We start from the raw sequence: 20011 nt of genomic DNA on the forward strand, positions 1-20011 counted from the left end.
GTAACAAAGGTTAGGAAAAAGATAAACCAGTTAAAAAAAAGCCACAGCAGTGCAGTGAGAAAGAAATACAAGTGTTTTCAACATGTTCTGTTTTTATTTTAAGAAGGGAAATGCAGTCTGTTATAAGTTCTTGAGGGTGCGAGTGAACGTGTCAACTTCCTTTGACTTGCAAATGAAAGTCTGTCTTAAAAGAAATTGTTGGTGTTATATTTCTCTTTGGTGTCAGGGCCACCCACGATACTGTTAACAGATCCAACGCCATTTAACTCACGATGGGTTTGCATTTGATATTGGAAACATTTTTAATGAATGCTTTTTCCCACAGATGTAGATTGGAGTTTGTTAGTTGGTTGCTCTAACACTTTTATTCTATAACTTTATGCATTACTTGCGCAATGCATCAGTCATGTTCTTTTTCATTTTCAAGCTGATTGTAAACTGTGCTTACGTTGATTAGTCTCGTGATTTGGGAATATCACATAAAATGTGGAACTTTGAATTTGTAACTCATTACAGGAATCTATTTCTAAGTTGCATGAAGGTGTGAATATGGTTGATTGAATGTATTAATTTCAATTTAAGATTGTTCAACCAGAATTATAATAAACACTTGAAGTTAAATATACTGGCGTGGATTTAATTTGACTAAAGTTTATTTGGGCAGCTGTGAAAAACATGTTATATCAATTTGAGCTTTTTAAAGTCATTGGTTTTGATAATTGGAGTATAGCTGAAAATTCATACTGCTTTATGCAGCTTAAATTAAAAATGTGTGATCTCATTCTAAGCATAGTGATCACATGGCTGACTGACTGGCAAGGGAGAAGCATTCAGAAATCGTTCACTAAACTAATCTATAATGGAATAATGGAGGAGAGGAAAATAGTCTGTCCCCTTTCATTACTACAAGTTGAAGAATTACTTTATTTTCAACCTGTGTCTCTTTAAAAAAAAATCTTGTGTGAAAGTTTTGGAGCTCACAGGATGTGAAAAGTTCCACCCCCCTCTGTGCATTGGTGTTAAAGATTTTGTTTAATTGTGATGCCTCGCTGTTTCCTTCAGTATTTTCATAGTCACTTGGAAAGTTCATGAAAGGAAGTAAAAGAAAATGACGTCTTTGTGTAAGATGCGCTATTTTTATTATTTTGTTTGTCTCTATCAGCCCCAAATCTTCCAGATCATTGCAGGCACACATATGACGGAAGATACACAGTACGACCCTGCAGAAGTCCTAACGTGTGGACATACATGGAAATTGCCCGGAAAGTTTAAGTTTCCGATAGGCAATTTCCTGCTCCTACTGCGTGAATGAGGATACATCCGCACAACTTACTTTGTTACTTTCCCAATGTTAGAGAGTTTTAATTATCCCACAACATTCTCCCTAAATCAACCACCTCAACCACCCGACTACCCTCATGAACAACTAACCAACCCCCAACCCATCCACCCCCAACCACCTTCCAGCCACCTGATTACTCCTGACTTCCTGATTACCCCCCGACCAGATCAACTCTGACCCTGACCGGGCTACCCATCTCACCCACCTACCCCGCCCACCCAATCTCCGACTAAAAGTCAGGATCTTCAAATATTTACCAGAAAAAGACAGTCAGTGCTGTAAAAAGGGAGCACGTTATCTCTTCCTCCGAGTTCCTGGGGAGATGGAGTGTAATGACTTCAATAAGACCACTGAGATTGGCCTATTGCAATATGAACTCCCTGATTAAGGAGTCAATTGATGGGCTAATCAGGGAGTCTTTTGCTCGTATTTAACTGGGAGCATCAGTTCCTCTGGCACTCCCAAACAAGAACAGACTGCTGACTGATAGCACTCTGTACTGCTGTTGGAATTGTAAATAAAGGGATTTTTGTGAAGGGTCTTCTGCCTCCGAAGACTTATTACATGGGGCACCGCCCATGTCTCTGACAGTTGGGATCAGTAGATCCCAGAAGATGTGGGCAGGAGTGTCCGGTTAGGAAAACATTCGTGAGCAGTGGCAATGCACACAGCATTGGCGGTGGGTCCAGGTTTCCCACCTAATCTTTTTCTAGCCAATCTATGGTTCAGTTTTGTTCAGTTGTGAAAGAATGCCTTGAAACTAACAATAATTCTAGTGTAAGTAAATCCTAACTTATGCAGTATTCATTTTATTAATTTTAATAAAACAGAACATTTCCAGAAAACTTATTAATAACCTAGCAAATCTTTAATACTGAAATATGAGAATTATATTTGAGAGTTGTTAGTGTGCACAACCGCAACCAAGGATGATAAGACATAACAGTACAAATGGCGTCATGTATATGGTTTCATGTAGATATGACTTTAATGTAAGAAAGGGCAGGGATGGGTTTAATGGGTTCATGTATATGTTCATGTTCATGTTCATTTATACACTTTGGAGGAAATAATAACAAATGGGATTACTATCTCAATGGAAACAAATTAAAACATGCTACCGTGCAAAGGGACCTGGGGGTCCTTGTGCATGAGATGCAAAAGCCCAGTCTGCAGGTACAACAGGTGATCAAGAAGGCAAATGGGATGTTGGCCTATATTGCGAAGGGGATAGAATATAAAAGCAGGGATGTCTTGATGCACCTGTACAGGGCATTGGTGAGGCCGCAGCTGGAATACTGTGTGCAGTATTGGTCCCCTTATATGAGGAAGGATATATTGGCATTGGAGGGAGTGCAGAGAAGGTTCACCAGGTTGATACCGGAGATGAGAGGTTTGGATTATGAGGAGAGGCTGAGGAGATTGGGTTTGTACTCGTTGGAGTTTAGAAGGATGAGGGGGGATCTTATGGAGACTTATAAGATAATGCGGGGGCTGGATAGGGTGGAGGCGGAGAGATTCTTTCCACTTAGTAAGGAAGTTAAAACTAGAGGACACAGCCTCAAAATAAAGGGGGGTCGGTTTAAGACAGAGTTGAGGAGGAACTTCTTCTCCCAGAGGGTGGTGAATCTCTGGAATTCTCTGCCCACTGAGGTGGTGGAGGCTACCTCGCTGAATATGTTTAAAGCGCGGATGGATGGATTCCTGATCGGTAAGGGAATTAAGGGTTATGGGGATCAAGCGGGTAAGTGGTACTGATCCACGTCAGATCAGCCATGATCTTATTGAATGGCGGGGCAGGCTCGAGGGGCTAGATGGCCTACTCCTGCTCCTATTTCTTATGTTCTTATGTGAGGGGATTATATAAATGTAGAGAGAAAAGTTGTCACAGAGAAATGTAACATGTTGGTAAATATAAGTAGAGTATGACAGGATGGGACAAATGTTTGAAGATAGTAGTGCATCAGTAAATATGATTACATCAGGAGAGATGGTTAAAGGTAAAATTAAAAGCACTTCAGTTGAATGCATGAAACATTTAATAAAAGAGACAATTTAATTACAGAAACAGAAAGGAAAAGGGTTGATCTAATAACCATAGTACAGAGGTGGTTGCAAATTTGGGAATCAAATATTTCAGGGTACTTTTTTCAAAAGGACAGTGGGAAAAGTTATGCGAGATAGTGGCTTGGGAGTGGGGCAGCCTTACTATTAACAAATAAGGATAGTAGTGAGGAAGGATCTCGACTCAGAAAAACAGGAAATAAAATCATTATGGTCGGAAATTAGAAATAACAAGAGTCAGAAAATGTCAGTTGAGAGTAGTTTATATGTCCTTTAACAGCCACAATACTATTGGACAGAATATGAATCAAGAAACAGGAGGAGCTTGTCACAAACATAATGCAGTTATTGTGGGAGATTGTAATCTTCATATAGACTTGACAAATTAAATAGGCAGAAATAATTTGAAAACTCAGCAAGGACATTTGAAATTGGGGCAGGATTGAAACATATATTTTTCTTTTGTTCCAAGGGTTTGACCCACATGGTAGAAGTCCTAAATTTACAGAGTAGCCACACACAATCTTGAAGAGTGCAAAAGGCTTGTTTAAGTGTCATGATCTGAAGTCAGTGAAATTCCCAGCCCTTTAAACATGGAAAAAAACAGGCTGCAGCTGTTAGTTAGAATATTTTTTAAAACTGCTTTGATTGATAGGACATCTGGTGTAGATTAGGAAAAAATCACAATCACAATCAATTCCTACAGTTTCAAAAAAGTTAATTGTTGACAGTTTTCAAGGAAGGTGGTTATTGTAGCCAAGACTGTTGTGAATCCTTGGCTGTGTTTCAAAAGCTCCAAAAGCACATTTCAGCGGGGGGAGGGGATGGAGCTGAGTTCACATTGTTACTGACAATTTAAAGAGGGCATTAAAGGATTAGCTGCCTGATTTGGCTCCTGAATAGATGTTTGCTTGTAATTTTTTAACAGATTGATGGCTTGAGAGGATTTAAAATCTTTGAATGGATTTCATGAATTAGAGTCATAAGAATTAGATTGTAAGAATTTGCTTCCACAAGGCCCTTAGTGGATACTGAGTGAGTGGCTATGGAGGTGGCATTGGGGTCTAAGTCAGTATGGATGTGACCAGAGGTTTAACTGGACATGGGACAATGGGGGAGGAGGTTACAAGTTGGCATGGACATGAGGGGGTGAGGGTGAGACGGCCTTACAGCTTTTTAAACAACATGGGCAAAATCCCAGAGAACTGAGGAGGGCCTTCTAACCGGCCTGCCTCCACATTCAATGTCTACTGTAGCCACCAGTCATCTGCTTCTGGACTTGTTCCTGCCCCTGTTCCCCCAGAGCAAAGATTTCCTGAGATGGGGCTCATTATATCGAGGTGGGTCTAACAATTCCTGACTTGAGCTATCCGTGTTGGTAGTGAAAATCCAGCCCTATCTGGCAAATGAGGCAACTGGTGATCTTTGGTTATTGTGGGATTAGCAGAAGAAAATTACAGTCTTGAGATATAATGCCAGTAAATCTCAACAAGTGGCTCACATGATGAAGTAACCACTAAACTTTGAAGCAATTGTGAACATGATGGAGATGGTGACATAGTGGCCGTGTCATTGGCTAATAATCCAGACTAATTATCTGGAGACACAGATTCAAGTCCCACCAAGGAAGCGGATGGAATTTAGATTCAATTAACAAAACCTGGAATTGAAAGCTGGTCTCAGTAAAGGTGAGATCAAAACCATCATCAATTGTTGTAAAAACCCATCTGGGATTGTTAATGCCCTTCAGGGAAGGAAATCTGCCATGATACTCACATCCCATGCAAGAAAGAAAAATAACCAAAGGCATCGATCTGTCTGAAAGAACTGATCATTGAAATGTTCACGGGAAAAACACAAAGAAAATGTGAACACAAAGAATGCAACAATGTAATATCTAACTTTAGAACTTGCAGTGAGTTAGAGCTGACAGGTTCTAGTCTAATGGAAAGAAAGCATCTAAAGATTTAACAAACTTGGAAGGACTGGTCAACCAGACAATTAAACTTCTTATGTAACCCTTGTATTGGTGGTTATCTCTTTTGGAGATAGTGTGCCCATTGGCTTTTTTTAAAAATGTGGATTCAAGTCCATGAACCCCAGTCTAACCCCAATGTAGGGGAGGTGAAAGTCATAAATAATTCTTAAAGTAGAATTCCTACAGTATAGTTCTGTACATTTCTACCTCGCCTCAGTTCTGTAAAATAATCATTTAGATCTGAAATGTTGGGTGGGATTTTACAGCCTTGTCCGTCCCGAAACCATAAAGTCCCATCCAAGGTCAATGGACCTTCATATGCTCCACCCCTTGCCCACTCTGATTCCCGTGGCGGGCAGGCTGGTAAAATGCCGGCTTTAACTCTGTTTCTCTCTCCACAGATGCTGCCACACCTGCTGAGTTTATTCAGCATTTTCTGTTTTTATTTCAGATTTCCAACATCCGCCGTATTTTGCTTTCATCCTACAGTAGAAGAATTGCTTTGGTTTAATTGGATATTGTTCCTCATGTCCTAGTTTTACAATGAATAACAAACTAAATGCCTGTTTGTCACAGCAGGAAGTGCATAGGAGAGGGTTTATATTTTCTGTTTCCTTTCGATAAACAATCTTAACTGCATCAAAGAGCACCTGCCATCATACTGGATAATGCTTTCATAAGAAAGAAGAGAACAATCTAGTGGTTGGACTTTGCATGAGACTGCATTCAGAATCTAATTTATCAAAGGGTTCTGGATCAGATATTTATTGAAGTAAGAATCATTAATATTCTACAATTTTCACATCACTCTATTTTTCTTTCCGTACTTACTACTCTTTGGGAATGTGCTGGCCAGGCAGTAAGCATGAATAAATCTGAACCCAAAAATGGCATCAATGAAACAACAGTAGGAATTGGGCATTTTGCAGTTTTTGTTGTATCATTTACCCAATAATGTTGCAATGTAATTTTTGACAATTTCATAGACTCCCGCTAGTGCAGAAGGAGGTCATTCGGCCCATCGAGTCTGCACCGACTCTCTGACAGATCATCTTACCCAGGCCAACCCCCGACCCAACCCCCACACATTTACCATGGCTAATCCCTCTAACCTACACATCTTTGGACAATAAGGGACATTTTAGCATGACCAAGCCACCTAACCTACACATCTTTGGACAGTGGGAGGAAACTGGAGCACCTGGAGGAAACCCACGCAGACTCGGGGAGAACGTGCAAACTCCAAAATTTAGCTCGCTATTTCATAATCACAAGAGGCGAACATCTTTGGGCACAATACAGAAAGAGAAACAAACTTGACTTCACGCAATGTCTTATTCAGTATTTGGTGAGTTGAGACTTGCTCCCCAGGACCTCTCAAGCGCTTGGCACCCAATTAATTATTTTTTATTGGACTGCTCACGATTGCTATGTGTACAAATGTCGTGACCGAGTTGTACCACAAACAGATCCCACAAACAGAGAATGTCTGTTCTTTTGGTTGAGGGAAGAATGTTGGCCAAGACACTGGGAAGAAGGTTTCCCTCAGGAATTATTACATGCCAAAATAACAGTCAGTATCGATTCAAACAAAGCAAAACAAAAATAAACCTGATGACACTATATGATTCATCATTCCTTTCTAAATCATTGCCCAATCTGAATACATACCGTAGCTCCAGGTTTGCCTTCTGCACCCGTGATTCCTGGGTTTCCTGTAAGGCCCTAGAATTTTAAAGAAAACTTATTACATCAGTTTACTGGTTAACATTTACAATTAAAATATTCACAGAAATGTTGTAACCAAATGCAGCTGAAACCCATAAACATGTGATGAGTTTGCCAATAAAGTCATGTGCAATATTACTTTTAGTCCAAAAGTAATAATGAAGAACTTCTTTAATATAAATATGTTTATCACAACCATTCCTATTTCTCTCTGATTTCAGTGAATATACTATTGCCAGGAGTTAATGAGGCTCGTTACTTGATAAAATTATCAAGCAGGAGTTAATTTGCAAATTCTCAAAAAAGTTTCTAATTAAAAAAAGACTTGGCTATACCTTATAGGCCCATCCATGCTCATACATATGATTTTCTGTGCTGTTGCATTGTATTCCTCTCTTTAATTAATTATTGGACACTATCCAGTGCTTTTTTAATCGCTCATTAAGTTGAAAACCACTGAGCAGACTAAGGGATCTTGTCCCTAAAAACTGTTGTTTCTACATATTTTGTCCTCTGGCTCATCATCTTCTTGGTATTTTGAAACATACTTGAGGACTCCCTTTTCATATCAGAAATATTAAATTACATTTTCCAGAGAGATTCAGGAGGATAAGTCCAATCATCCCCCCCCCCCTCTGCCCCCCAGCCCACCCCACTAAAACAGGTGTGGGGGGGGGAATGCATGATTAACCCACATCAATCCAATGCTTTTCTGGCAGGGTATCAACTTAGAATAATAGAATCATAGAATTCCTACAGTGCAGAAGGAGGCCATTCAACCCATTGAAGCCTGCACCAACAACAATCCCACCTAGGCCCTGTCCCCGTAACCCCTATATTTACTCTGCTAATCCCCTGACACTAAAGGGCAATTTAGCATGGCCATTCATTCTAACACGCACATCTTTGGATTGTGGGAGGAAACTGGAGCACCTAAAGAAACCCACGCAAACATGGGGAGAATGTGCAAACTCCACACAGACAGTCACCTAAGGCCGGAATTGAACCCAGGACCCTCGTGCTGTGAGGCAGCAGTGCTAACCACTGTGCCACCCTGCTGGCCACTTTATGGTACTTGCTGGTTCACATTATTGCAGTGTGCAGTGTGTGATAGCTGTGCTGCTGAATGACTGCACTTCAGGATTTGGCCCAAAATCATGAGGGGGCTAGCATGAGTTAAGGTTTACCTGCACCAGTTAAAGCCATTCGGTGTCTTTCAACAGGGAGTTGTGCCGTGGATGGAGCAGGTACTGGAAGTCATTCTATAACAAATCCTAACTTGGGGAAAGACAGGAAAATTCCAACACATAGCAGAGAGAGACTCCATGGTTTTCAGATATTGTATGGAGCTCTTGGGGGAGAAATGAAAGTGAGGAGAGTTGTCCTATATCTACAGGGGTCAGGAGGTCCTCTAGACACAGGTTGAGAAGACAGTGGGAGTAAATAGCCATGCAGGTCAATGCCAGGTGTCAAGGATCTGGATGTAATGTCATAAGAAATCGAAAGACCTCAGATGAGTGGTCAAGGTTAGTTAATACATTTCTAATGCCACATCCTACCAATTGCACCATTGGCCACAGCCCAGTCACTCAGTCATAGAAATCATAGAAACCCTACAGTGCAGAAGGAGGCCATTCGGCCCATCGAGTCTGCACCGACCACAATCCCACCCAGTCCCTACCCCCACATATTTACCCCGCTAAGCCCTCTAACCTACGCATCTCAGGATTCTAAGGGGCAATTTTTAACCTGGCCAATCAACCTAACCCGCACATCTTTGGACTGTGGGAGGAAACCGGAGCACCCGGAGGAAACCCACGCAGACACGAGGAGAATGTGCAAACTCCACACAGACAGTGACCCGAGCCGGGAATCGAACCCGGGACCCTGGAGCTGTGAAGCAGCAGTGCTAACCACTGCGCTACCGTGCCGCCCAAACCCAGCAACAAACCCCATCAATCAGGACTCAGAATTGACATTCATAAAGACAGGTGTGTGGGGGGGTCGGATCGGGGGGAGGAATAGGGCTGCGTTGTAGTTTGCACATCCAATGTTCACAAAGGAAGCTGCTGTGTGGGTTTTACACTTGTGGACGTTAGATTTTGCAGGAGAAGGCCACAAGTTGCTGGGATTGTTTGGGAACTTGGGGTATCATTTTGGAGAAGTAGGGTATCATTTAAGAGAGATCAACTATCCTTTGGAAAAGTTTAGGAACATTTTGGAGAGGCCAGGTGCCTTTTGGGAAAGGTCAATTAGGGAAGTCTTGCTAAAACTATACAAGGCACTTATTAGACAACACCTGGAATACTGTGAACAGTTTTGGTCCCCTTATCTAACAAAAGATATACTGACATTGGAGGCAGTCCAGAGAAGGTTCATTATGTTGATCCCGGACATGGAGGGATTTTCTCATGACGGGAAGTTGAATACGTTGGGCCTGTACTCATTGGAGTTTAGAAGAATGAGAGGAAGCCATATTGAGACATACAGGATTCTCAGAGGGCTTGACAATGTAGATGCTGAGAGGTTGTTTCCCCTTGTGGGAGAATCTAGGACCAGAGGACATATCTCAGTGTAAGGAGTCACCCATTTAAGACAGAGATAAGGAAGAATTTCTTCTCTCAGAGAATAGTGAATCTATGGAATTCTTTAGCGCAGAGAGCTGTAAAGGCTGGGTCGCTAAGAATGTTCAAGGCTGAGGTAGACAGATTTTTAGTCAGTAAGAGAATCAAGGGTTATGGGGATAGGGTGGGAAAGTGGAGTTGAGGATCATCATTTCAGTTTAGTCGCGATCTCTTTGAATGACGGAGTAGAGTTGATGGGCCAAATAGCCTACTTCTGCTCCTATGTCTTCTGGGTTTATAGAAGAAAGGTGTGGGACTTTTGGTGAAAGGAGACTTTGGGCTACAGCTACTGGTGTCACATTCAGATGAGTTCAGAACAAGGCAGTCTAAGCTGCCTCTCTTCTGTGCCTCACCTGATCCCCGTGTAGCTAGTGACAAGGGCTGCCCCAGTCAAATAGTACAGGGACCACCAACAGCACTCCAGATAGCAGCAGTGGTCTACTGTATCAAGTTTCATATGGTAGCGTGGCTTTCACTGTATACGTGCTGTCCATGTGTGTATGAGTTGCACACCAGAGTCACGAACCATGTCATTAGCTGATAGGTCTCATCACTAGCAGTTACAACTAGTCTGTTTGGAACTGATAACTCCAATACAGCTGCTATTGGAGAATGAAGACATCATGAAGGTTAGGATGCCAGGCATTGACCTGCATGATTCACTTCCTAGGATCACACACCAGTTAGACATAAGGAAACTGATTCCTTATTGCTTGCGATATAGGGCAGAGTTGACATGTGGCAACCAGATGCAGTCTATGGCATCCTGCAGATGGTGTTAGCTGGAGTGTAAAGTTGCAAAATTGCAGCAGTGTCAGATCAGGTTGCATGATGAATAATGTTATGATCAGCTCACACTGCATATTTTGGGTGGAGGTTAACTCTGTATATGCCAAGGTTCTAACTAATGTTAGGTTCAACACAACTCTCCCCAGAAGGGTGCACATGCTTCTCAGATGCAATTTGGGCTACACCCATCATGACCAAACAATGGGCATTATTGACATAAATGTCAAAGAGATCACGACTAAACTGAAATGAGGATCCTCAACTCCACTTTCTCATCTTATCCCCATAACCCTTGATTCCCCTACTGACTAAAAATCTGTAGCCTTGAACATTCTTAGTGACCCATCAGAGATTACCTCTATTATACAAGTTCAGTCACAAAGGTAATGTGTAATAAGATTGGGTATCGACAGAAAATGAACTATATTGATGCTTCCCAAATCCCCACAAACAAGTGTTTTAATTCCATGTCGAAGAACACTAAATTCACAAATAATGAAATGTAAAATAATGCCAGGAGTTTGAACTGCAATTTTAAGTACAACAGAAAGATTCAGTGTTACATTTTCAATTCCTGTCCTGATGTCAATTCACGATAGAAAAATTAGAATTGAATGAAATTATTCCAACAAATTGTCAAACCAATTCAAAATTGGCATTTCACGTTGTGGCAGTTTTTCTTTGGATATTATTTCCATGCCATTTGTTTTCCTATTTTGCAATATTTATAATTATCAATTCTACTTCAGCTATAGGATTGGCCTTTGATAAACTGGGTAAAGAAAGGCAAGTTAGCAGCCAGCAGTCTGAGTAAACATATAGTATCCTCGAATTACCACTAATCAAAGTGAAACCATTACTATTCAAATCCAAGTAAACATTCTTACCCTTGCGCCTGGGAGGCCACGATCACCAGGGCGACCAGGATCACCTGATGATCCTTTAGGACCTGAAGGACCTGTTATACCACGCTGACCTTGAGCACCCTGATGATGTAAAGATCATATCCTTCATTAGTATTGACCAAAAGTCCTTTCTAATCTTAATAATGGCGTTCCTAAGAATGTTGAATTGTTTAAAAAATATAACAATTATGCACTTACTTTTGGACCGGGTAGCCCATCCTGACCTGGGAAACCCCGATTACCTGGAGGACCCTAGTTAAAACAAAAAAAAAACCTCTGAATTTAAATGGCAAACGACTGACAGTGAATAGATAATTTCATGCTCTGTTTTACCCTCCCATTTTTGCTCCAACTCAGATCAATAGGCAATGGCCGTCCCTTGGTAGCATGCCCAAGAACCTATGATTCATTGACAAGCATGGGTAATGTGTGACTTTGAGAGTCACAGTCTGTCCTAATTCTGCTCTCACCAATGCCCAGATGTTTACTTTCCAGTGCACATTGATGAAGATCAGGAGAAGGAACACTAACTGATTTTCACTGTTGCCTCACCCTGGGTCACAGTGATTGAATGTAGCCATCACAACAGTGATCCCTCAGTGATAAATAGGTGAAATACACAGCTGACATCCATCAAACTGCCTATTAATTATTGATATGCCACTTTAAGTACCATATCTTTCAATACCCCCAATACAATGTTTAGTAATTTAAAAATACACATCCTGGTTAGATTATAATCTTATTGACGTTCTCCAAAGTGTTTTACAGGACTTTTCAAACATTATTAATATTTTTCGGTTACGTTTCAGCTATAATGTAATTCTCCTCATGTTCTTACTCTTTCTCCAACTGCACCAGAAACACCAACTGTGCCAGGGTCACCACGTTGTCCTCTCTTGCCTTCTTCACCCATTGGGCCAAGAGCTCCCTGTGGACCAGGTGGACCCTGGATGGATCAGAGAAGAATAGATCAGATGGGTAATACAATTCTGAATCAGTTCACACCATTTCTTTGGGTTATTTCTAAGCAAAATAATAATTCACCTATCACATTATCTTGTAATGTTTTGATATATATTCATATCTTAGGCTATATGGGAAAATCCCTTGCAGACTTGATACTTCTTACGAGATTGAAGTGATTTAAAAATGAAATCCCTGACTGGTGAAATGGACAGGCACATGGCAAATAAAATTTCATACAGAAAAACATGAAGAGATGCATTTGAAAGAAAGATTGATGAGAAGCAGTGTTAACTAGATGGTATAAATTTAAACAGGGTGCTGACATATGCCAATCTTTGAAAGTGGCAGGAAAAGTTGACATTATTAAAAATATACATGACCTATCTTTATAAACAGAGGCATAGGGTTGAATATAATGGAGAGAGCAGGTTGGGAAACTAAGTGCAACCCTGACATGGTCACTTCTGGGAGCCTTGCCCCGATTCTGAGGCCACCAGACAATTGGCTGCCTGCCGCCAAGGTGTCCAATCATTTTAGGGCGAAGATTCCTGCCTCCGAGAACTGCCAGCCAATCGGAGGGCCGCCAACTCCTCAGTTCCCCTGCAATCAGTGGCCACTGCTGGAATTGCAACTAAATCAAAGCAGCCGCTAAGGAATTGAGACAAGTGGAGTCAGGGTTACTGAGGTTAGTCTGGCAGACCCTGAGAGAAGTGGAGTTATCCATGATGGTGAGGGGGAGGGAATGGCCCCTGCCAACACAGGTGCCTCCATGGGTGACTGGGTGCCTGATGCGGAGCCCCCACTCTCTCCCCATGCCTGCAGAGAGATACTAGCTTTTACCAAGTCATCTCCCTGTTCAATGGAGCACCCCCCACCTCCCCACCCACAGCTGGTAGAATTCCAGCAGCAGGAAGAAGCCCTCGGCCTCTGGGCAGGAAGGCCTTCATCAACCTTTCCCACCTCCAAGATAATTGCGTGGTGTCGGAAAGGCAATGGGTACTCCAAGCCCAGCCTTGCCTCTTGATTCTACAGTCCTCCCTGCCTCCCAACCTGCTCCCATGAGTTCCATTATGTTCTGTCAATAAAGTACAAAACAAGGGAGTTATCTTAATATTTATGAAGCATCCGTTAGACCTTAGCTGCAACATTGGGCTCAATTATGGGTAACACAATTTAGAAAGAATGTCATAGGCCGGGATTTTCTGCACCCATACTCGGGTGGACTCGATGACGGGAGTGGAAAATATCGTGAAAAATGCAAAGTCGTGTTTCCCGTCAGCGTGAAAGCATGATGCAGTTGTCCCCTCCCCCTTGTCAGTGACAGACCTCATTATAATTAATTTACATATCATTATCAGGCCCATATGCCAGAATACACCCAAGCGGCATGACAGCAGAACAGTGTGAAGCACGACTGGTCTCTGAAAACATGCACCTGTCGTGCAAACCTCCCAGGGGAGCTCAGGTGAGTGCAGCGCTCAGCGGGGAGAGTCTTATGCCTGGTCCTGCCCGGGTAGTGACAGCTTGAAGCCAGGGTGGTGCCTGGGTAGTACCAGGAGGTGGGGAGGGGGGGGGGCGGTTCCGGGGATGCCAATGGGGACATCTGGGTGAATTGCTTTGCTCGCTGTGTGCTGGGGCAGCCTTTAGAAATGGCACCCTGGATCACGTTGCAGAGGCAGCACGGTGGCACAGTGGTTAGCACTGCTGCTTCACAGTGCCAGGAAACCGGGTTCATTTCCGGTCTCAGGTCACTGTCTGTGTGAAGTTTGCACATTCTCCCCATGTCTGCGTGGGTTTCCTCCAGGTGCTCCAGTTTCCTCCCACACTCCAAAGATATCTGGGTTGGGTGGATTGGCCATACTAAATTGCCCTTTAGTGTCAGGGGGACTCGCTAGAGTAAATGCATGGGGTTATGGGGAGAGAGCCTGGGTGGGATTGTGGTCAGTGCAGACTTGATGGGCAGAATGGCCTCCTTCTCCACTGTAGGATTCTATGACTCTGTGCATTGCTGGAGGGGTGGGCGAATCACAGGCTGCCTGCCAGCGATACATTGCGGGACCCATGTTCAACAGATCTTATTCAAAGTAACACACTATATGGCAGAGAAATCCGTCAAGGCCATTGATGGCTTCAAAGCTGCTTTTCCTGCCTGACATTGGCCTTTGCTAATATTGGGGAAAATCCCAGCCTAAGTCTTGGAGAGGCAATTTATCAGAATGATATCCATTATGTAGAGATTCCAGATAAGTCAGCATTATGCTTCTTAGAATGTAAAAAGTTAAGGGGTACTTTTAATAGAGGTGTTCACAATTATAAGGTATTTAGTTAGAGCAGAGAGGGAGCTACTGTTCTTACTGACAGGGTTTGGTAGCCAGAGGACACAGACACAGACTTAATTTTCAAATTCACTGAGTTGTCATGATCTGGAATGCATTGCTTGAAAGGGTAGTGGGAGCGGATTCAATAGTGACTTTCAAAAGGGAAATAAATTTCTATCTAAAAATGAAAAAACAAAATCAGGGAAATGAGGAAAGGACAGGAGTTTGGGGCTAATCTTTCAGAGAACCAGCACGGGGATGATGGACCAAATAGCCTCCTTCTCTGTTGCATGATTCACCTCAAAGTCTTGTATCTTTCTCTGCTTTAAATATTTATCTAATTTCTCCTTAAATAAAGCAATAATCCCTGTGTCAACTACCTGCCTTGGTAAACATCCCAACTGCAACAATCTACTCCAAATGAAATTTCTCCGAACCTTTCTCTTTGCTATTTCAACTTTAAAGTGACAGAATGAATAGATAGTGTGGTTGACAGTTCAAGGTGACACGAATACCAAAGGTGAGATTTTCCGGCTGTACCCACCAGGGGGATTTTCTGGCCCTGCTGATGGCAATCCCTCCGCAGCAACCCCCCCCCCCCCGCCCCCCCCCCGCCGCCCCGCCGCTACAAAGAACAATGAAACCCTGTTGACAGCGGTGGGACCAGTGGCACAGTGGTTAGCACCGCTGCCTCACAGTGCCAGGGACCCGGGTTCAATTCCCGGCTTGGGTCACTGTCTGTGTGGAGTTTGCACGTTCTCCCCATGTCTGCGTGGGTTTCCTCCAAGTGCTCCAGTTTCCACCCACACTCCAAATATATGCAAGTTAGGTTGATTGGCCATGCTAAATTGCCCCTTAGTGTCAGGAGGTTAGTAGGGTAAATAAGTAGGGTTATGAGGATAGGACCTGGGTGGGATTGTGGCCGGTACAGACTCGATGGGCCGAATGGCCTTCTTCTGCACTGTACGGATTCTAGGATTCTATGACCAGGTGATCCTGCCACTAGCCAGTGCTGGGTTTCCTCTGCCACAGCAAAACACACCATGAGGAGGGCTGCAGAAAATTCCTGCCCTCAATCTAAGGGATTTAGAATAGGAACCAGGAGAAACATTTCTTTAGCAACAGGGCACGATGCTGTGGATTGCAACACCAGAATTAGTGATGATAATATTTTCTATCCTAGAAATGTCATAGCTCAGAATATCTAATTTCCTGTACAGTCTATATTATAACCACATTGCCATTAAAGCTACACTATCACGTTCCAACATAGATAATTAATGCTTCTCATTCTCTAATGTTGTTGCAAACAAATTGTCCATTCAGAAACAAAACACAATCTTTACTCCAATTTTACTGAATTGTACAGCAATAGTATATTTGATGGGTGATTGAAGAGAGGGGAAATAAAGGAAGGTGAGTAAAAAAATGAAAAATATTCTCAATTTTTGATTTTATTTTGTAATATCTCTTGCCCCTTTACAACAAAACAAATAAACACCATGCCACGTTTTACTGCCTTTATTCTATTTAGGAAGATAGTGCAACTTACAGGCTCGCCCTTAGATCCACCGTCTCCCTTATAGCCTAATTGTCCTGGCTCTCCCTGGAAGAAGGAAATAATATTATGAGCATCAATGAAACAACTCATCGCTAACTTGTTAAGAACATGTCTCTTCATCGATTGATTTATTACCCTCTATTAGAGTCATAGAGATATACAGCACGGAAACATGCCCTTCAGCCCAACTTGTCAATGCTGTTCTATGTAACAGAATGATTCATAATTGTAAAAACATATCCATACTTTGAAAATTCTGAAGGATTTCCGTTGATTGGCGAATGGAGAGCATAAATTTAAGATCATTACCAAAACCAATGAAGGAGTGCTGTGAGAAGAATTAATTTTAAGACAAAGGGCCCGATCTTCCCGCCGCAGCGAAGACAGAGAATTTGGCGACAAGCCTAAGCTCCATTCGTTGCAGCGGGATGGGAAAATCTCGCTGGCGTGAACGGTCAGAAAATTCCAGCCAAAGATTTGTTAAGGCAAGAAAGACCCTATCAGGAACAGTTATGGAAACCATTATGGCTTTTTAAAGTGGAATCTTTGTAAAATAAACATTTTGAAAGGAATGGGGAAGGAACGTGAATGGGATTAAGTGATTAACGCTTCCAGATTGCCAACACAAGCACGTAGGGGGTGAAAGATCTCCTTCAATGCTCTAGGATTCCGAGTGGACAAATTGGTTTGCCCCCACAAATATACATGGAATTGCAGGTTAATCCTCACCTATTCAAAGAACAAAGAAAATTACAGCACAGGCCCTCCAAGCCTGCACCGACCATTGCACTCCTTACAATTCAGGCAACACACAAACATTGTGCTGACCGTTCAATTCTTTGAGTGTCGTACAGACCATCACTATATGGGATGGGGGGGTTACATGCTTCCACAGGGGGACAGCATTTACTTGGGGCTCTCCTCATTTAAAGCTAGCCTGCATTCCTTAAAACTAACCTGCACCCCTTAAAGATGCATTCCGGCTTTAGCAAATACTGAAAGTGGTTACAAAGGAGTGCCTAAGCAGGAAGAACTCTGAGAAATAGCGGTTCAGGGCATAAAGTGGGCCATACAGTTCTCTAATGCAGGCCTGGAGACCTGTTGCAGGAGGTGATCAGGAAGAGAGAGATCCTCTAACCACAGAGGACAAGGTGGCCCTGCAGACACCCATGGAGAAGGTAGTGAAAGCACATAGCCATAGCAGTCAATGCAAGAAGTCTGGATGCAACGCAGCAAGATGTTCAATGACCTCACGAGTGGTCAAGGTCAGTGAATGCATTATCAAGAGCCATAACATCACAAATGGACCATTAGCCTCACACACTGCTCCATTCACTAACCCACCTTCATTAACCTACCAACATCCTGTCCCAAGAATAACTCAGGTTTCATTTTCACCGGCTTAGTTAACTCGCTGAGGTTGGGGCCAGTCTAATGGGCAAGGCCACTCCTAGTTCAATTTTTAAACCAGCGCAAAAGAAGGTGGAAACTCAGATTGCACCGGATGTAACCTGGGCTAAAATATCTGCAATCTTTTGCACTGGATTGGCTGATTTTGAGTGAATGGTGCAGAAAAGAACAATACAACCTCACCGAAACTTCAGCCAATGCATTCTCTATCTGCTGAGAAAACATTCTGATATAATGGGTGCCCCAGGTTTGCATATTTTAATCCCTGCTGGAAGAAATTGTCATAGATACTGGGTTTGATAGTGTCCTGTTTGTCAGTTTTTGATTTTACATTGCATGTTGTCCCTATAAAATAAATTATGGAACACTTCACTTGTTCTAATCGCAACTTATTTTTACGCAGTATCATCCCATTTGACATTTAATTAGTCCTAGCATTCACCCTATCATGGACTTTCCCTTTCGTTCTCACATCCCTCCCCTCTTTCCCTGTTTCTGCGCCTAACTAAAACCTGTTACATCTCTAACTTTTTCCCCATTCTTCGGAAAGTCAGATGAGATGTTAACTATGTTTCTCTCTCCATAGATGCAGCCTGATTTGAGCATTTGCAGCATTTTCTGTTTTTAAATCAGATTTGTAGCATCGACAGTATTTTCTTTTTATAATAATTCTCTACCTCTGTTCTTGCTTAAAAAACGTCTAGCCGACGATGCCAGCGGGATTGTCTGGTCTTGCTGTAGTGAATGGAGATTTGGCTGTGCGCCCAATTCTCCGTCTTCGCCTGAAGCGGCGTAGGGGCATGAATGGCTGGAAAATTCCGGGCTACATCTCTGAACCTTTTCCAGCTCTGTTGAAAGGTCATCAACCTGAAATGTTAACTTTCTTCCAGTCTCTACAGACGTGCTGCCTGACTTACTGGATATTTCCAGAATTTTCTGTTTCTACTTCTTTTGGGGGGTTTAGTCAGACCTTACACACTTCAACCACTTGTTGCCAGAGATCCTGAGGGGAATCTGATGGTGAACCTTCACTAATTAAATGATTTTTTGAATTGATATGTGATCATCATGCTGCAAGTATATTGTTAGTTTATGCCATAATGTTTATTCATGGTGATGTGGAGTAGTCCTATTTTATAAACATTATTCGATGCAAAAAATAAAATAGTGCATATAGGCATTTGTTTGCCCCTTTATACAACATGAATGCATACATTAATGCCACCAAAGTTCTTTAACACAGAACTTCATTTTATCCCTAGAGAAAGAGGTAATAAATTAATGCTAAAATTGGCATATGATATTGTATTATTTGAATAAATAAATCCCTTACCCTTTGACCTTTGATCCCGGTAGGTCCAGTGTTCCCTCTCGGGCCAGTGGACCCAAGAGGCCCTGGAAACCCTGCAGCACCACTGGTTCCTGGAGAGCCCTGTGCAATGGAAGGAAGTACATTAAATGCTTGAACAATGACACATCTCATTTAGATAGACTTTTAACATTTGGGGCATCGAACAGGTCTGTTGCACATCCCAACAGTGAAGAGACACCATGATTTTGAGACACTGATCTCACTTGAGTTCAGCAAGATGTAGGCATTAACTGGATGGGATTTTTTTGGGGGGGGGGAGGATGGATGGGATGTTGCGGGGGGGGAAGTCCAGTTGGCGATCAGAGTGGAATTTCCTTGTGTATTCTTTCCCTTCTTGATCCTTGGTGCTTTTTTGTTGCTTGCCTCCCCCAGAAAATTATAAGGCTATGGATGGGTTAGGGGAAGGTATTATCGCAAGACTATTAATCCAGAAACTCAGCTTATGTTCTGGGGACCTGGGTTCAAATCCCGCCACGGTAAGTGGCAGATTTTGAATTCAATAAAAAGTATCTGGAATTAAGACTCTACCGATGACCATAAAACCATTGTCAATTGTCAGGAAAACCCATCTGGTTCACTAATGTCCTTTAAGGAGGGAAATCCGCCAACCATATCTGGTCTGACCTACATGTGACTCCAGATCCACAGCAATGTGGTTGACTCTAAATTGCCTTCAGGCAACTATGCCAAGTCCCATTAATGAATTAAAAAAGATGTCTCATCATGAAGCTCCAGTCATTCTGCTGAACAAGTTTCATAGGGTTATAGGTCTTTTACAGCAAGAATAAAGATCAACTGAGGAAAACAGTCTGCTGGTGAACTGGGAATGAACCAACATTGGCTTGTCCTTTCAAGGTCACAAAGCCCACTCGTTATGTAGCAGTGATCCATTTTGGATACACTCAGAAACTGGAGTAGACATTGATTGCTCTTGAACTTTCTTTCTAGATT

At 42.4% G+C, this 20011-nt stretch overlaps 1 protein-coding gene across 1 annotated transcript in view; it reads right to left on the reverse strand.

Moving 5' to 3' along the window:
- Window positions 1-20011, reverse strand: part of col5a2b (collagen, type V, alpha 2b) — a 279221-nt gene that overhangs the window by 70833 nt on the left and 188377 nt on the right. The window contains exons 21-26 of the mRNA XM_078228547.1: window positions 19022-19120; window positions 16270-16323; window positions 12272-12379; window positions 11629-11682; window positions 11413-11511; window positions 7056-7109 (exon numbers count right to left, since the gene is read on the reverse strand). Coding sequence (XP_078084673.1) covers window positions 7056-7109; window positions 11413-11511; window positions 11629-11682; window positions 12272-12379; window positions 16270-16323; window positions 19022-19120 — 468 coding nt within the window. The remainder of the gene's footprint in view (window positions 1-7055; window positions 7110-11412; window positions 11512-11628; window positions 11683-12271; window positions 12380-16269; window positions 16324-19021; window positions 19121-20011) is intronic.

This window comes from Mustelus asterias, chromosome 14, assembly GCF_964213995.1.
Source record: "Mustelus asterias chromosome 14, sMusAst1.hap1.1, whole genome shotgun sequence".
Taxonomy (NCBI): domain Eukaryota; kingdom Metazoa; phylum Chordata; class Chondrichthyes; order Carcharhiniformes; family Triakidae; genus Mustelus; species Mustelus asterias.